This window comes from Leishmania infantum, chromosome 35, assembly GCF_000002875.2.
Source record: "Leishmania infantum JPCM5 genome chromosome 35".
NCBI classification, from domain to species: Eukaryota; Euglenozoa; class Kinetoplastea; order Trypanosomatida; family Trypanosomatidae; genus Leishmania; species Leishmania infantum.
The window spans coordinates 1,271,522-1,289,567 of record NC_009419.2 but is presented as its reverse complement, the minus strand read 5'-3'; the positions used below and the strand labels follow the sequence as shown (position 1 = coordinate 1,289,567).

Genomic DNA, 18,046 nt, shown 5'->3' with positions numbered 1-18,046 from the left:
ACTAGCCTCTTCCCCCTTCCTTTCATCTTTTCCTTTTCTTAACCTTCTCCGAGGACAGTTCACAATAGGCTGGAACTGTCTAGGTGTGGTGGACGCGTTCATGCGTGCATGTATGTGCGTGTGTGTTTACATGTGCACCCGTGTATATATGCGTATATTCCCTGTATCTTCCCCGCATTCCTTGCTTTCCACTGTGGTATCTTTCCGGTTTCCATGATTTTCTTCTCTGCACTCCGCCCCTTCCCCCTTCCTTTCGCTGCCTCTGCCTCTGCCTTTCTCTCAGCGACTGTTGCTCCTACGCCTCATGCGCCAACGACCTTAATGCGATGAACGCAACGCAACTGAAGAGAACAAAAAGGCAAAATGCCATCAAAGGAATAGAAAGAAAATATCTAAAGCACAGGGAATGCCCGCACAGACGCGATACCCAGATGGCGCAGCTTGTCTGCCAGTCAGGAGCTCTGCGTTTGCCCTCTATCTATCGCTCGCCTAACTCAGCTACATCCCCGTTCTTCTATCTCACTGCAGGAGGAGGGGTTCCGCCACCGCTGGCTCGACCGGCTTCTGCTGCTCTTCCATTTCTCTCACTAGCTCCCACTCGTGGCACCTCTGTCCCTTTCTCCTTTTCTTTGTCCCGTATCTCCCACTACTGCCACCCATCTGACAACAACGGCAACCACACACGCACACACACACACACGTCTCTGCAAATACGAACAGGCGTCATTTTCTCTATCTTCGCACTATCCCGTCGCACAGGGCTCTCGCCCGAGCGCTCTGCCACCTCACCTCGCCCATTCACCTCACACGTTCTCCCTCTATGCGCCCCACAGATTGTTTTGGACGCCCAGTGCACTCTTTCTCAGCCTTGCTTTCGCTCTTGAGCTCTCACTTCTGCCGCTGGTGCGTCGTCAACCACACCGGCACAGTTTCTGCACAGTGACGAAAAGCCTCACAAGCCGGGGGAGCGAAAAAGGGCGCTCGCGCTTAACGACTGTGTCAACTGGACAACTTCTCGGCGCGTCCCCCCCCCCCCCGCTAAAGGCGAGAAGCTGGTAACATTCTTTGTGTTTCTATTCTGTTAGCTGAAGGGGCGACCTTAATGGAGGCCATATCGACTGGCGGATGGGAAAGTGGCAACAACAAAACTTCCAGCGAGCACGTGCTTGAAATGCGAGTGAAAACGCCCGCCGCTCTGTGCTGTGACGTTCTCTCCCTTTCTGTCCTCAAGGCCGCAAGGGCCGCTCTACTTTCCCTCTCTTTTTTTTTGTTCAATCTGTGCTGGTCCTGCCCACCGCACCGCACTCCGCACGCCCTGTGTTGGAGGCGGGCCTCTAACCTATGGCTTCGTGAGTGTATTTCCCCAGAAAACGAAGAAAGGGTGCTACAGGTTTATATGCACTTGTGCGTTACGCCAAAACATCCGGGGTATCTCCACGGGCATCCACTTGAGGCGGCATCTCCCAGCTGGGGTGGATGCGGTGGGCGCCCCTCCCCCGGCCCTGAGAAATCGTTTACCCCCCCCCCTCCATCCCCCGCACAAACTCTCACTACACTTTTATCTCCCTTTCACCATTTCCGCGGAGGCGCTTCTTCACACGAACGCTGGTAAAAACACCCATCCTCTCGTTGGAGGCAGGTCGCCCCTCCCCGCTGCGGCTCTATTCTCTCAACTCTTTTTGGTTGATTGCTCGACTGCGGCGGTTTTCCTCCGTCATCATTAATGAGGCCGTGGTTTCTGCGCGGTAGGGTAATTCACGGCTTCGGCCGTGGCGGCACGCAGCTCGGGTACCCCACAGCGAACTTGGAGCTCAGCGAGGCGGCCATCGACTTCCTGAAGCCTTACGATAACCTTGTGCTCTGGGGATGGGGCTGTGTGGAGGCGGCGGAGCCCAACACCTGGGAGGCGCGCGCTGAGGATGCGTCTCCTGCGCCGCTTGGACCTTTTCCGTTTGTGATGTCTATCGGCAACAACCCACAGTTCAAGAACGTAGACGTCAGTGCGGAGGTGCACTTCCTGCACAAGTTTGACGGTGACTTCTACGAGCGTGTCGTACGGATCATCACGCTCGAGCGGATCCGCTCGCAGTCCGCCTTCACAACGCTGGAGGAGCTCATCAAGACAATCGACGGCGATGTGGTGTTTGCCGAGGAGCACTTGAAGATGCCTGAGTGGGCACCGTACGGGCAACATGAAATGGTGAACCCTTCCTGTGTGCCGGCGCAGCTGCACGGCGCAGCCGAGGTTCCATCCTTCGGCTTTCTTGAGCTTTAGCGTGAGAACGACAGAAAACAGAGCCTACAGTGGAAGGAAACGCTTGAGCGAGACGGCAACTTCTCTCTTGGACGTAGCGCAAGTCTTTTGCACCTGTTCTGTCCATCTGGTGTTTGTCTCTCGTACTTTCTCTTCGTACCATGCCTTATTCTTCTCTTGTGCGTGGAGTTGCGCCTCGAGCATCATCACGCGACCCCCTCTCACCCTCCCCCCCACATGTTAAGTTTTTTTTTTATTGTTTGCACAGGCCAGTGGCTCATCTCGTACTTAAGGCGTTTGCCTCTCTGAACGACTTTCTTCTCTCGTGCGGAAGAGAGGCACGGTGGCGGAAGAGAGCTGGGACAGCTTTCCTGCAAGTTACCGTGCGCGGCGGTATGTGTGTTGTCATTTGCTCTTCCGGAAAGAATTTGCCCCGCAGATTTGTGGCGGGAGAAGGGGAGAGAAGACTACACCGAAAGTAGTGTCCGCTCTCTCTTAGTGGTGGTAAGGATGCTAGGTGTCTTCTCACTGGATGCTCTCTCCCACCTTCCCCTCACCGCCTCTCGCGCTTTCTCTCGCCTTTGTCTCCTCATTGGTGTGTGTATGGGTTTGCTGTCGTACGAAGACGTGGCCCTGCAACTCCAAGCGAGGACGACGCAGCACACCTCAACGCGCTTTTCACGGCTAATACACATCGAGAACAGGATCGGCCGGTCCCTCTTTTTTGTTTCTCTTTGTTTTCTGTGTTTCCTTCCACTACGCATGCGCGTGCGTGTGCCCCCGTGAGTGTGCCGGCGCGCGAGAGGATCGCGAGGACTGCGGCGCTTCCTTGGACGACAGCACCAGCGCCTGAGCAACAAAGCGCACGCAGTGGCGATGTTTCGCTCGTGGGGAGAGCTGACGAGCTGTGCTAGTGAGGTGTTCGACCTCTTCGCTGAGCCTTTGCCAGCGGCTTCTGGCGTGAATGGCGCCGCGCCATCGCAGGATGTCGCTACCACTGCAGACGTCGGCCTGAGCCGAGTGGGGCTAGAATGCGCCTTCTACGTCTTGTTTGGCCGCTACCCCACTCCGTCGCTGATTGCAGACTGCTTTAAAACGCTATCGCCGTCAGCGTCACCTGCGCACCGCGCCTCCTCTGCACCGCCGCAGCAGCCAGCTCGTGACGCGCATGGAAACACAGTTGCACATTTAAAATCGAGCTCTTCTTTCGCTCACTCTGACAGCGGGCGGTCGTCTCGCACAGGCGTCAATGGCTTTATGACGCGCTCCGCCTATCTGCGCTTCGTCACGCTGTGCGCCGAAGAGGAGGGAGACGGGTTTGTCACGGAGCAGCCGCAAGGGGATGCGGCTGCTAGTGTTACCGCCACTGCATCGTGTGTGGACGGTAGGAAAGTGGCGCAGCTGCAGTGGTGGCGGCAGTTTCAAAGTGTCGCGGGCCCCAAAGGCTTCATTGCTGCTGACGACCTTCTTGGCATTCACCTCCAGGGCCCATTCGCGGATGTGCAAGAGGTGCTTGCGGTCCATTCCCCGATGTGTACAAGTGACTTTTCGACTGCATCTCCGCGGAATACGTCCGGTTCGCGGCAGGCACCTCTTGTGCAGCACATCTTCTGGATTCTGGACCGCGATCACGACGGCAGCGTGCGCTTCGAGGACGTGCAACCATACTTGCAGGAGCGCTGAGCGAGAGGAAGATAGCACAGGCAAGCGGTGTACACGGGGCTCAGAGGGAAGGCAAAACGACGCGTGAGGGGCGCTGTGTGACGTCTACTACCTGCCTTTCTCGCCTCGTCTGTGCTGCTTCTGCTACGCACGTGCTCGCTGCTATCGCACGCCAGAGGTGGCGGTGGAGAATGCTTGTGTGGGGGAAGAAAACGAGCGACGAGCGTCATACACGCGTAGTCAGGGACTGCTTGAAGCACTGCGCTACGCTTGGGGTGAAGTGCTCAATTCTGCAAGTGTGGGCACAAACTGGCGACGGGCGACGTGCGCCCTGGGGCAATGTGCATGGAAAGAGGGAGAAGAGCTGCGGAACGCCTTTTTGTGTGTGACGTGTGCACTCCTGGTGACGCTTCGGCGAAATCGACTGAAATGGGCGGCTGAATTTGCAGCGCGTGTGCCGCGTTACGCGACTTCAATGGTGTCGATGCGACACGTGTGTGGCGGACTGGGCTGGGGGCCCTCCATCTGGTATCACATCCACCTATTTCTTCTTGATTGAGAGTCGGACTCTTCTTGCTGTGACCCCCCCTCTTTCTCTCCTTGTGTCTGCATCTCTCTTTCATGCTTACTAGCGGGCTGTCACATACCTGCAAGGCGTCGACGCAGAGAGGAAGAAGGCCAAAACACCGCGAACTCAAGAGTATCGGCCGATCTCGCCCCCCCCCCCTCGATGCCGGCCAAGGAGACGCAGGTGTACTGGCACGACCTTCCTGCGCCACGGCCACCGTGGCGCAATGCGGAGGAGTTGAAGCAGTGCGTGCTTGAAAGCAAACGGATTGCCGCGCAGATGGCGCGGCAGCAGTGGCGCAGCGTGTGCGGTGCCGTCCCAGCGCTTCAAAGCTCGATTCCTCGAGCCCTACCATCGCGTGCGGAGCAGGTTAGCCGCGCCGAGCGTCTGCGCGACCGTGCGACGCGGCACATTGAGCGCCCAGTGCTCTTCCGCCGCGTCGTGCCGGAACCGCACGCCACACCGCTGCAGGTGGTGAACCTCATCATGGAACACCTGCGGCAACGCCCGGTGCTGACCGCAGAGGCGGCGGAGGTGGCAGAGCGTGTGACGCTGCATTTCAAAATGCTGACCCAGTCATCGCAGCATCGGCGAGAGGGCGGGGCGTCGCGCCCTCGGTGCAATCGTGGCGGTGCGGGGCCTCGTGGTGGCGGCACGGCAACGGAGTCTGTCCTGTCTCAGGTGCAAGAGCAGGACGACACGCGCTTGGGGTTGACGTCTTCACAGGCGACAATCGGCGGCACGGCTGGGTCTCTCTCCATGGCGCTCCAAGACTCCCTCCTGCTGGACACCGTGGCCGAGTTTTGTGCTGCTCGCGAGCTGGTGTTTCGGCGGCTCTCGCGGGCAGATCTTCGAGATATGCGGCACCGCGTGTCGTCAGTGGAGGCCGTACCGTACCGTCGCGTGGTGGTGCTTGCCGATCGCCACGACCCGATCTTTGCAGTGCTGTTCGGGGTGTCGCGCCAAGTGACGCCGGAGCCGTTTGTGGTGTCCGCGTTGCAGCTGGACGGTAAGACGCCAGAGTCCATAGCGCGCTACCGCAAGACGGAAGCTCCTGTCACACAGGTGTTCTGCATGGCCCCGGCACCGGTGCCGTGGCGCCGCATCACTACGAATATTTCGGTCTCGACACTGCGAGACGAGTTTGTCGTGGCGGTGATTGAGCGTGACGAGGATGAAGAGACGGCTGGTGCGGATAAGAACGGGGATCAAGTCTTGACTCACCGCAGCGGAGCGAAGCGCGGCCGCACCGCGGTTACAAGCGCGGCCGCGCGGCCGCGGAAGATGCAACGGCAGCGACTGGTGGATCTGCTAGGAGGCGACGAGGAAGAGGAGGGTGAAATGGGCCTTGTTTCTGATGCAGGCGAAGACGGCGATGCCGAGGCGGCCATCATCTTGAACCCAGCAGCCACCCCAACAGTGGTGTCTTCTTCCGCTACGGAGAGGGTGCCGCTCGAGCGCCGATGGCTCGGTAGTGCCCCGCTGTTTTCCGGCACGACCCAACTTGCTGAGACAGCCCCCGGTGAGGTGGCGGTGGAGCTGGCGGGCCCCACTCGTGGGGCATATGATCCGCTACTGAATCTGCCGCGCTCGGAGGGGGCGGCACGGAGGCGCGGGTCGCTGCAGCGCGCGTGGTACCGCCGTCTGCTCCCCAAAGGCGCTGACGATTTCATGGCGCGCATGCACACCTATCAGGCGAACGAGTAGCGAAGATGGCGGTGACGCACACAACCGCCGTCACAGATCGCGCGACGGCGACCAGAGAGGAGGCGCTGGGCCAGAGGAAGTGAAGCCGTCGCGCACTCAAACGGCACTGCTGATGCCAACGATGTGGCCGCAAATGCGACGTCTTCATGGTGTTCTCCTCCTACCCTTGTTTCCTGCTGCCGTCGCTCCTCTTGGGCTGCGCGTGTGCCAGGGCCAAGAGCTAAGTCTCAAGTGGTGCGCCCCTTGCGAACTCACACCACGCACCGAAAACAAAGAGCTAGCCGACGTTGGGGGCAAGGCGGAGAAAACAACCACCAGCAACAACGAAAGAAAGAGAGGCGCTGAAAGAGGAGTTGAGCGGATTTTGGGGGTATGGAAGGATAGAGGAAGAGAAGGCGGGGTCTCTGCATCGTGAAGTGCGCCGCGCTTGCGTGCCTCCTTCAGCCTTCCTCCCTCCTTCTCTCCCGCAGCACAGTGCGCGGCTGCAAGGCTTTTCTTTTTGTTAACGCGCTGCGCCGCCGAAAAGATGGTGACCTTCCTCGGGCGTCACATGGTGCATGACGACTGGACTGGGTGGAAGAAGCGGGCGCGATTTGCCAGATGGAGAGCCTTCTGCTGCCTTTCCATGTCTGAATCTTCTCTCTTCGCCCATTTCTCTATGCGCTCTTTTTGTGTGTGTGTGTGCGGGGGGGGGGGTTCCTCCCTCTTCCACGTTACGGTCTTCTGAATCACAGTGGGCGGGGCGGAAGGAGGCGGTGGCCTCACTGATCGACGGGCTGAAAAGGGTAACACACTAGCCGACAAGTGCAGCAGCACCCTTGCCAGTACAGAGCCCTTCTTCACGCGTTTTTTTTATCCGGCTTCTGTTGTTTCGTAGTCCTCGCACTAACGTTGGCGTTCGCCACACAATCGGACCCTAGTTGTTCACTTAGACACATACACACACGCACAGGTACCATTCAAAGTAATCCAATATGCTGCCATGTCGGGTGAGGGCTCTCCTGTTCCGTTTGACGCTGTCGGCGGCCACAAGTCGTCCATCTTCTATGGCGAAACGGCCCACGGCGGCCGCGGCACACTACGGAAGAAGACCACGGCGTGGGAGATAATGTACTATCTCGCTATGGAGCTCGCCAAGGAGGACGCGCTTGCGCAACAGCCGAGAACGACGCACCTTCGTGGCGACGAAGCGCGCGCCAAGTTTGTCCGCGCTGCGGGCAAGATGGCCGCGTTTGCCTCGACTCTTTTCTCCATTCGCTTCCCTGAGAAGTATATGGCCAAGTCGGCAGCGCTGAAGCCGTACATGGAGAACACAGACAAGTGGGTCATCGTGGAAGCCGGCGCACCGGCCCGCAGCGCTGTTCTTGCACCGCTCTTCAACGAGCTCTTCGATGGCGCCGAGCAGCTGAAGGGCTTCGATGACAGGTATGACACGGGAATCTGGGGCCTTGGCCTTGTCGACGAGACGTCGGGCATGCAGAGGCCGTGCATCATGGACGTCAAGATCGGCTTTATCCGGCACTCACCGCTCACACCAGAGGACAAGGTGACGCGGATCGTAAATAAGGATCAAAAAGCGCTGGTGCGGGACACGGCGTTGCGCATCTGCGGCTGCCGACGGTACATTCACGCCGCTGCGGGCACAGAAGGCGCGAGGGCGAGTTTGACGTGCGAGCGCTTTGGCAAAGATATCGGGTACGCCATGACCCACGTGCGGGAGCTCAGCACCTGCCTCAAGATGTTCCTGTCGATGGGCGCGCCACTCGCGGAGACAAACGAAGACGGGCAGCTCGCCTTCCACACCGAGGAGATGGGCGCCGCCACCAGCACAGAAAGGACGCGCATGAAGCAGCGCATACGTCACGTACGCGCTGAAATCAAATCGCTGCTGGACTTCTTTGAAGGTACGCCAGACGGCGCCTTCATGCTGCAGCGCATGGCCTTTGTTTCGGCAAGCGTGCTCCTCCTGTATGACGCGGCCGCCTCGCCGGCGACAGCGAGGCTATGCCTCATCGACTTTGCCCGATCTACGTGGCGCAAGTTTAACTTTGATGAGTCCACCATAGGATTTATCCAGGGCCTCAAAAATCTGGACGCCTACCTTTCGTTTTAGCGACATGCCCCCCTTCACTCTGTCTTTCCTCTCACGGTGTTTTTTTTTCCTGCTCGCATTTGCTCGATTCGATAGCTGTTCGAAACTCTTAGCGTGTCATCGCTTGCAGAAAGAGAGAGAGAGGGAGCAACTAAGCCGAGTTTCTCTTCTTCTCCCACAGGCACGCCTCCCGGCACTCACAGCCTTCGTTTCTCTTCCCCCTTTCTTCGTGTTGCGTGCTTAGCATGCCCGCTTGTCGTTTCTTCACCTTCTTCGCTATGTTGTGTGTATTATCATGTTTTCTTTGCTTTTGGTTCTGTGTTTTTGACCCGTATCGCTCGTGTGTTCTCCCCTCCCCTTGTTTGCGTGTGCGCGCGTGCTCGCCTCATGTTTGCCCCTGTTCCTGTGATGCTCTTTCTTTCTCTCTGTGGTGCTCCGTTGCTCCTGTGGACACACCCAGAAGCTATCGTCGTCTTTGTGTTGCTAAGTACGCAAGCTGCGGGAAGGCACGCGACCATGGTTTTAGGCGGGAGCAAGCAACGAAAAGGCGGAGGGGAGCTTCTGAAGGGACCAGTGTTTTTTTTTTTGCTTTTGTTGCTGCGCCGCTTTCTCTGTGTATGTGCATGCCTTCACTCCTTGCTCCGACACGGCCCGCCACGCTGGCACTCTCGTTTTGTTCGGGTGCTGGACGACGAAAGCGACGACGAAGAAAACAAAACGACCTCATTCTTGCTTTTGCGGCGCTGTGTGCGCTTTTGACGTCTTGTAGGTTTTGTTGAGTGTGTGTCTGTACGCATGTGGGGATGCCATGCCTGTAACGCAAATCGGAACGGAAGAGCAGCGAGAGGAAAACCTACGAATTATATGCCGCGACTGTAAAACGCGTCCCTCGTTGTGTCGCGCGCGCCCGCTGCGCTTAAACGCGGTTTTCTTTCTTAAACACCTCCGTCTCATCGCCATAGATGGTGCGCGCTGTCTTTGCGAATGCCTTGCCTTGTGGTCTCTCGCTCCTTTTAACCCTCCTCAAACCCTCGCATTTGTCTCGTCGCCCCTCAATCAGTGCGCATCTCTCGCTGCTCGATCTTTGCGAGTGGCTACGCTGGGAATGGGAGGGCGTGTAGTAAGCCGGCATTGCACAAGGCGCACTGGAACGCTCTGCACATATACATACATATATGTGCATGTGTATACATACATATATGTATACGTGTATATATGTACATGTATACATATAATGGTTCGGCAGGGTAGTTCTCTGCTTTTTTCTTCGGTGCTCGTTTAGTACGCGCTTCGCTCTCATTTGCCCTCTGTCTGTGTGTGTGTGTGTGCTCAAGGATGGGAGGGGGCACTGGAAGGAGATGGCTGTGGCGGGAATGACTTGTCAGGGAGGAAGGCGATCTTGAAGGTAGGAGTGTATGGATGGCACGAATTTGTAAGGCGCGGGAATCCCTATCGGGCTGTCTAGCGCCTCCCCGTCCTCCTCTTCCCTTTTTGTTCTCTTTCTTTTCTCCCTGTAACTCGGTGACGATGACGCGGTTCACGTTTGGCGCACATGCATACACGAACACGCGCGCGAAAGAAGATTGCGGTGACCATACATCAAGCGTCGCGGACTAGGACGCTGATGCGGAAGCTCGCTTTCTGACTTTGTCCTGGAACTCCTCGACGACTTTCTCTCGCTTCTTCCTCTCCGCTGCCGTTTCTTCCGTCTGTATGTACGTGTGTGTGTGGGTGGGTGCACTCACACGCATGACTCTCTTCAGGTTACGAGGGGGTGTGCCCCATGCAGAACACGTACGCGCTCACACATACAGGAAGAAACAACACTCACCACGCGGACAAGTTTAAATTCACAGAAACGCACACACTGGCTGGCCGACGAAAAAATGGCCGACATCGGCACCCACGATGACGTCGCGCTCGACAAAACGTTGCGGCCTAGTCAACGACATAGCAATGCCGATGGGGACGGCAGCAACAGCTCGGTGCTCTCTGACATGCACCTGTCTGACGGCTTCCCTCACGGCGACGCAGAGGGGGAGGATGAGATGGACATCCGCGCCTCCCACGTGCACATGGAGGCGCTCTACGTCGACTTGCCGGCGAAGCAGCTGCAGGTCATCATGCATAGTGCCCTCCGAGCCTACAACACACACGTTTTCATCCCGACGCGCACCACCTGGCGTAAGGAGGAAGGCGCGCGCCGCGAGCTGGAGCGGGACGTCGAGCGAACGGCACTGAGCCGTATTGCGGAATACATCAAGAACGACATCACCGCCAAGCTAGGTGGTTGCTGGCACGTCATCTATGGCCACGATTTCGCCACTTTTGTGACGCACAAACGCTTATGCTTTTGCCACTTTCAAATAGAGGGTGCGGACGTGGTTGTGTGGCGTCATGGAGGGTAGACGCAACGCGCGGGAAGTGGCACCACCTCGTTGCCTTCTCCTTTCCCCCGCCTCTCCTCCTCGGGAAGGTCTTCCTGTTCCTGGTGCCACTCTCCTCCGTGCTGTGCGCCTGGCTCTTGTCTCAGGGTTGGTGCCTCCATCTTTCGTTTGGTGTGGTTGTGGTTGCTTGCTGAGGCCACGCGGTGAAGAATGGGTTTGACGTGCTCACGCACGACAGATGTAAGCTCCCTCCCCAAGAAATACAAGAACAGACGACAGCAAAAGCAGCAGCATCGATGAAAAGCTGCACAGTGCCCACACGTGTGCGTCCGTTGCCCCGACACACACCAAAGAAAACAGAGGTGCCAAGCAAGACCGTGTTTTTGCTTTCTCCGCTGCGTTAGAGGGGTAGAGGAGGGGGGAGAGGATGGAAAGGCAGTAAGGTGGCAAAAGACAGAGAGAGCGTCAATGCAGCTGACAGGCATGTCGCTCTCGTTTCTTCTTGCAGCAGCACACCACCAAGGCTCGCATCAACCCATGTGCTCCCTTCCTTTTTGTCTGTCCGTTCTCGAGGCCCACCGCACGTACGATTATGCGCTTGGGTGTGATCTTGCGCGTGTGCGGGGGGGAGCGTATCGTGCTTTTCGCGCTCTTTCTGCTTCCCTCCTACCTCGCCTTGCATGTATGACCGTGTCTGCGTCGACACTTCCACCACCACGTTCTTCTCCCCTGCCCCCCCCTCTGACCCTCACACCTATGCTTTCATGTGTGCGCCGAATAAGGGAACCTCACTTTTTTTCTGAGGTCTGCTGCAGGCGCGAAGGTAATACTTTCCAGATGCATGCATCGAAGGAGGTCTTGGTGCCACAGTTGGCGATCGTGCTCGGCAACGAAGTATCTCTTACTAACCTCCAGCGAGAGTGGGCCGCGTTTCCACATGGGGTCTCCTATACAGAATTCCGACAACTGCTTGAGCCGCATGTCAGGCAGCACCCCAGCCCTGGTGCATCGACGAACGCGAGTGTTGCTCTCCTGCATTCATGGACCCAGCCTAGTTGTGGCATCTCTGCCTCCTCGCCCTCCGCATCTGTAATCCGACCCGCTCGACCTCAGCGAGCGCACGCCACTGCTCCAGTGACCCTCGCCGCCGCCGCCGCCGTCGATGACGCCGGCACCAATCGGGAGGCGGAACGAACCCGCCGTATCCGCAGTCGGCAGGAGATAGCTGGGGTCACGACACGCCCCGTCGAACCCATGAAGCACCTCTTCAACCGTGTCAACATCCATAATCAACAACGCGTCACGTGGGAGAACTTTGTGAACTACCTGGTCGCCGAGGCGAGCACTGACACGACAGGAACAAGGCTCAGCAGCAACACCTTCAATCAGTTTACTTTCTCGCGGCGGCTGCGGAGCCAATCCAAGCACTCACAGAAGCAGCTGAAGCCAAAGAGGAGCACCTCCGCCGAGACACTCGCATTCAAGCGCTACTGTCGCGGCGTCCAGGAAGTCCCTAAAGCAGCTCGCACGTCTGCCGACCGAGAGGGCGACGCCGGACGCGGGCACGCTGCAGTGGGCGTTCGCGAGGACGAGGATCTCGGCCTCATTCGCTTCCTCGACGGCATGCCTGAACACAAGTCGCTTTTCTTTGCGTCTACCCGAAGCTGCCCTTTCATGCTTTATTCGAAGAACACTCTCGAGCGTGTCTACTCGGCACCACCGAATATGCTCCCGGGAGTGATCCCCTCGGCTGTTTGTTACCTGGCTGCGCACGACCTGTTCGTGTGCTACTCTCCGGACGATCGACTGCTGCGTGGTTGGGGTGCGCTCCTCTCGAACACCCTCACGGTCACGACGATCACCCCACTGCTGCTGGAGGGTTTAGTGCGTCGCATCCAGGTGATGCCGCGCGAATCGCCCACCTACGGCGATTACATGGAGACGGTCTTCCTCGGCAACAGTCTTGGGCAGGTGCTGCGCGTCACGGCACCTCGCGGGCGCAGCAGTGGGATGGAGTTCACAGTGGCGCAGACTTACGCCAATCTTCACACGCGCAAATCCGGCGGCCTTGTCGACTTCTGCGTGTACGGGGTGCACCTGTACTCTTCCGGCTTTGACGGGAGACTCGTGGCGACATCTCTGCTCACGGGGAAGTCATTCGACCTTGGTAGGGTTGCAAATGAGCATTTGACCACGCTTGTGTACGTCGCAGGGCACGACTGGGTGGTGGCAGCGACCTCGTGTGGGCGCCAGCTGCTTTGGTGGGAGGCGCACTCGCACGGGACTCTGCCTGGCACGCTATTCGACGTGGCTGGCCACGGCGAACACAACGCATGCATCATCGCACTCGTTTATGTGGCGGCAGCGGACCAGGTGGTGAGCGCCGACTGCGAGGGCGTCGTGAAGGTCTGGGACGCGTCTACGCAGCGGTGTGTGCAGTCGTTCCGAAGCAGTCGCGTACCGCAGCGGCACAAGGGTTCGCTCTGCAGTGTGCTGGCGAATGAGGCGAAGGCGTCGTCAGCCAACACGCGCACCGCGGCACACGCCGGCAGTGGACTGCTCGCCGGCAATCTTGCAGGCCTCTTTGCCAATCTCGGACTGCTTGCCTTGCTGCCGGCTGGTGCGGGGCAGGCGAGCCACGTCGGCGGCCCCCAGTGCCACAGCTTGATTTACTGCGCGTCGACGCAAGAGCTGCTCTGCGGCTTCTCCAACTCCATCGTCTGCTGGGGGCTGCACAGTCGCGACAGCCCACTCGCGTGTGACGCGGAGGAGGTGTGCTACGATGTCTTCTATGACATTCGGACCAGCACGTTCCTAGTGCAGGGCGCAACGCGGCTTAGCGTGTGGGATGGCGTACACGGGTACCGTCGCGGTGTGCTGAGTCAGGTGACGGAGTCCGGCATATCGCAAGTCGGCGCCGATATCAAAGCGGTGTGCATTGACGAGCTTGGCAGCCGCGCGTTTATATCACTGAGCGACGGGAGAGTTGTGTGGCACACGACGCAGAAGCTCGCGTCGGATGCCTCACAATGCACACCCGCCACGGCAGCAGTCTGGTGGCAGGCCAAGTCTTCGGGCTCTGGCGCCGAGGCGAGTGGGCCTCCGTTCGTGGAGCAGATGCACTACTCCTCGATCTCGCGCACCTGGATCGCCATCACCTCCAATGGGACACTGCTGGTGCGATCGGAGGAGGACAATCAGGAGGTCGGCTTTTCGGCCACCATTTCCGTTTCTGCGTCGCCCTTGATCCAACTGCGCGTGTCGGAGGAGCTGGGGCTTGCCGCCGTGACGGATACGCAGCGCACTGTGTACATATACGACATGCAGGCGTGGATGGACGCGCCAGTTACGAAGAGGCTTGCCATGTACGGCGGTCTTGTGGATCTGATTTTCCTCGACAGTGCACCAGCGTTGGTGACGGTGCACGCCGGTGGCGTTTGCCGATGCTGGTCATGCGCGCCAGCGGTGGAGCGGTTCAAGCTGCTGAGCGCATTTTGCCATCCACAGCATCCCACCCCGAAACTCGCTACAGCCGCCACCGTGGAGGCAGAGCGGGCGTGGATGCAGGTGATCGGGCGGACGCACCTTGCCAGCGCGGGGACGACGCGAGGACGGCCGCACATGCAGTCACCAGCCACGCCACCATGCTATCACACAATTGCGGCCCCACCCACTGGCATTCACAACACTTTGCAGATAGCTGGCACGAGCGCATCGCCGCTTGGGGTCGTGCTGCCTAAGCTCGCCTGCTTCTCTCGCCCTGGCTCTGCATGCGTTGCATCAGGACCGGCCACGCCGGCGCTGTGCGCATCGCAGCGCGGCTCGTTAAATCCGCTGCGACTGGGGTCGGTCCTTGAGCGAACCTCAGCCGATCAGACTGAGGTTTCGGGTGAGGGCGCATCGTCCCTCATGAAGCTCCCCATGTTTACGGGAAGGCCGGCCACCGAGGCACTGCGAGACACTAGAGCTGGCGATGGCTGGACTTCGACCGCGACGACCCCGACCGCATCCGTCGAGTTCACCTCCGCGGCTTACGACGGGCGGCAACATCACTTGTTCCTTGGCGACTCTGAGGGTGTCGTGCACACCTATAGCATGTGCCCTCTTCTCCAAGCGTACACGTTGCCTCGTTGCTCCCATGCGAGCCGGCCAGCGTTCTCGCTGACAGCCGCGACGGAATTCACTGGAGCGGATGCCGACGACGGTTTTGCAGTCCCGAAACTGGTGCGGTCGGTGCAAGTGCACTTGCACCATAGTACCGCAACAGAGCCAGATGCAGAGGCCCGCGCAGGTTGCACGTATCGCGACAATATGTCGACAGCGACCCGGCGCGATAATGATCGGTGCGGTGTGGTCTGCGTGCGGTGGCTGGACGATCGTGGTGTGCTCGCTACCTCTGGCTACGACCAGGAGGTGTGGTTCCTCGACTGTAATACAGGAGAAAAGGTTGCCTGCTTGTCGACAGAGCGGCGACTTTCTGGAGCCGATCGCGCCCACCAGCCCCTGACGGCTTCGAGTCAGCAACACAGGGAGCTGATGCAAGAGTCGACGGTCCTGAGTGGGGTGCGCAACGGGCACAGGGCCGAGGGTGCCAGCACGCTGCCCTCTCAAAGTATCTTTAGTCTGCCACAGCCGCCGCGCCACGATGATTGGAACGACGACAGCACCGCTGCCTTCCTCACAGGCGCATCGCAGCTGCGCTGCTGCACGCACAGCAGTAGAAACGAGGACGCGCCCGCGACAGAGGAGGGCGGAGGGACCCTGTCGCCGGCGCCATGGGGGCAAGAGGAGGGTGGCGCGTTGGCTACCTTGCCGAATGCACGATGCACACCGGTGAACTCCCACGGGCCGGCGTCTTCTGTAGGCCAGAGATACGCGTCTTCCAGCACCCTCTCTCGCTACTCGATCCCGGCGTTGATCGCGACGGCTAAGCACGACCGCGCACCGACGGGGCCGAAGGACGGCATACAGGGGCCGAAGGACGGCATACAGGGGCCGATGGACCAGCGCGGCAGCCCTCTCGTGCGCCCCTCATCGTGCTCACCGACAAAGGAACAAGCGCTTTCCAACGACGCGCCTCGTAGTTGGAGACCCCTCTCACATTACAACACCTCATTGCTCGCCAGCAGCCCGCTCGAGAGGGGCGACAGCCCACGAGACGCTGCGTCTGCGGCGATGAGCGCGTCGCGCACTTCCGACTGCGACGGTGGCATGCAGATTCACATCGCAGACTGGCAGAAGCGCGACCTGATGGCGATGCGCGAGTCGCGGGGCGTGAAGCCGCACGCGCCGGTGCAGCCGGGCTTGCACAACACGCTGGTGCACGTGGAGGAGAGCAAGTGGCACACTGCGGAAGCGACGGGGCAGCCCGTTCTTTTGGGTGCAGCCGATGGTGTCTCCAGGCATGTGGCGCGAACTGCCACAGCAGCAGCGGCAGCCCCGGCAGTCACAGGCGCTGCGTCCCCACAAACCGAAGCGGCATCTGCGTCGAGCGCCCTGAGCCTGACAACGAATATGGCGACGTCGAACAGCCTCCGAATCGAAGCGGCAGCGAGGGCGGCAGAGACAAGCGGCAGCATCGGCTCCTTCGGCGTCAAGGGAGTCCCGGCACTGATAGAGTCCTGCGGGGCTCTGAACAGGGCTTCGTGCAACAGTACCAGCATCGCCGAAGCGCTAGCGCTGTGCGTCTCCGGATGTGCGCTGACCACCTCCGCTGTTGACGCGGACAGAAACGCAGCGGCACAGCAGCAGCAGAAGCAGCCGTACCTACCACAAGGAGCACACGGAGGGAGGATCAGACCCGATTCAGAGAGCAGCTCCGCTGTGCCGCGCCACGGGAGCCCTTCACGAGTGCCGTTCGCGCAGCCATCGGCACCCGGACACCGCACATCTACTGACGCGCTGCCACCTCCCAAGAAGGCCCTACGGAAAGATGGCAGTGGAGGGATGACTTCTTCCTCGACGGCGTTGGGCGTCACGGCGTGTTCCCTTTCCCAGGACATCGCAGCGCGGGCCCAATCGTTCACTTCTGCGAATGCTCTGTGCCTACCGCCTATGCTGGCCTACAGCAACGAGTGTGAGGGGAGATTAACGTTGGAGATGTACTCTAGTGAACTCCGTCGGTGCCTCCGGCGACCGCGTCGATGGCACGATACGTAAACAGTGTGTGCGTGTGTGTGTGTGTGCGGAGGGATCCAGCTGCGACTTATAGGTGCGCTGCTGATTGCATTCGCCGCTGCGCACCTTTCACCTCGTCTTCCCCTCCCCCTTTCTCATTGTCGTGGCTCCCTTTTCGTTTCTTTTCCTTGTTGCAGCTCCGCTGTCTTTCGCTTTGTTTATGTTTTTTTTTTTTTGCATCCGGAGCGCGCTGTCCCACCCCCTCCCCCTTTTTTCCTCTCTCGCGCTCCAAAACTCAGAATTGACAGTGAGCGACGCAAGTATATGTATGTTCACATATATGTATATATGCGTATATGCTGATGATCATGTATACCAGCCACCGCATCAGCACCAGTGTTCTGTGTATATCTGACAGACGCGTAATTCTACTTCTCGTTTTTGTCGTCCTCCTTGCACCCCTTGTACATCATGTATAGTCCCATCCCCACCCACCCCTCCCTCCTGCGCCCACTTTCGCCTTCTTCATTTGGCCTCTGCCTCATTTCGGCGTGTGTTTCCCATGTAGCCCTTTTTTTTTTACCTTTTCCGACCCTCCTCTTCCTCCTTGACTTCCCCGATGCACATGACTTAATCCAATGCTAGTGTCTCTTGCATTTGATGTTTGTCTTTCATGGTGCGAGGCACTGCTCAGCAAATGAGGGGCAGTGGATGGGGAATATGAATGGTATAGGCCCGATGCATTACAGCAACATACAGACACCGAGATACAAGAAAAAAAAGGAAACCAGCATCTCCTTTACTGGCAAGGCTGTACGGCGGGGGCCCTTCCGCACACATGCTCGTGTGGGAAGGGAGGAAACATACTCCGTGAGAGCCGTTATTCTGTTTGTAATGGTTCGACAAAAAAAAAGCAGTGCACTTTTTCATGTCATCGCTTCAGGGTCGCTTCATACAATCATCATCAGCTCGTTGTCGCGTGCGTCTGGCACTGCTGCTGCTGTAACTTCTTCGCGTGTCCCCTACAGCGCCACTCATATGAGATGCACACCCTTGCCTCTCTCCACGCTTTCTCTCTCTCTGCATCGCTCCCCTTCTTTGCTATCTGACCGCATTCGAAACCTAATCATCACCGCAGTTACAACAACAACGACAACCACTGATCGACTCCAACGTGGGCTCTAGCTCGCTTTTCATCTTTTATCCTTCTCCTTTGTGCCTTTCAAACTAGCATAACGTACCCGCTCATTTTCTTTTGT

General features: G+C 58.7%; 5 protein-coding genes across 5 annotated transcripts; all 5 read left to right on the top strand.

Annotated features, from left to right (window-relative positions):
* Positions 1–1,723: 1,723 nt before the first annotated feature.
* Positions 1,724–2,275, top strand: LINJ_35_3210 (riboflavin kinase/fmn adenylyltransferase-like protein; the record flags this gene model as incomplete). Its single annotated transcript, XM_001469089.1, has 1 exon — positions 1,724–2,275. One exon carries the CDS (start codon positions 1,724–1,726, stop codon positions 2,273–2,275), a length of 552 nt encoding a protein of 183 aa, XP_001469126.1.
* Positions 2,276–4,646: 2,371 nt separating this feature from the next.
* Positions 4,647–6,191, top strand: LINJ_35_3200 (conserved hypothetical protein; the record flags this gene model as incomplete). Its single annotated transcript, XM_001469088.1, has 1 exon — positions 4,647–6,191. One exon carries the CDS (start codon positions 4,647–4,649, stop codon positions 6,189–6,191), a length of 1,545 nt encoding a protein of 514 aa, XP_001469125.1.
* Positions 6,192–7,173: 982 nt separating this feature from the next.
* On the top strand, positions 7,174–8,304 carry LINJ_35_3190 (conserved hypothetical protein; the record flags this gene model as incomplete). Its single annotated transcript, XM_001469087.1, has 1 exon — positions 7,174–8,304. The coding sequence occupies one exon, from the start codon at positions 7,174–7,176 to the stop codon at positions 8,302–8,304; it is 1,131 nt and encodes a 376-aa protein (XP_001469124.1).
* Positions 8,305–10,169: 1,865 nt separating this feature from the next.
* On the top strand, positions 10,170–10,691 carry LINJ_35_3180 (conserved hypothetical protein; the record flags this gene model as incomplete). Its single annotated transcript, XM_001469086.1, has 1 exon — positions 10,170–10,691. One exon carries the CDS (start codon positions 10,170–10,172, stop codon positions 10,689–10,691), a length of 522 nt encoding a protein of 173 aa, XP_001469123.1.
* Positions 10,692–11,924: 1,233 nt separating this feature from the next.
* On the top strand, positions 11,925–16,829 carry LINJ_35_3170 (conserved hypothetical protein; the record flags this gene model as incomplete). Its single annotated transcript, XM_001469085.1, has 1 exon — positions 11,925–16,829. The coding sequence occupies one exon, from the start codon at positions 11,925–11,927 to the stop codon at positions 16,827–16,829; it is 4,905 nt and encodes a 1,634-aa protein (XP_001469122.1).
* Positions 16,830–18,046: the final 1,217 nt, after the last annotated feature.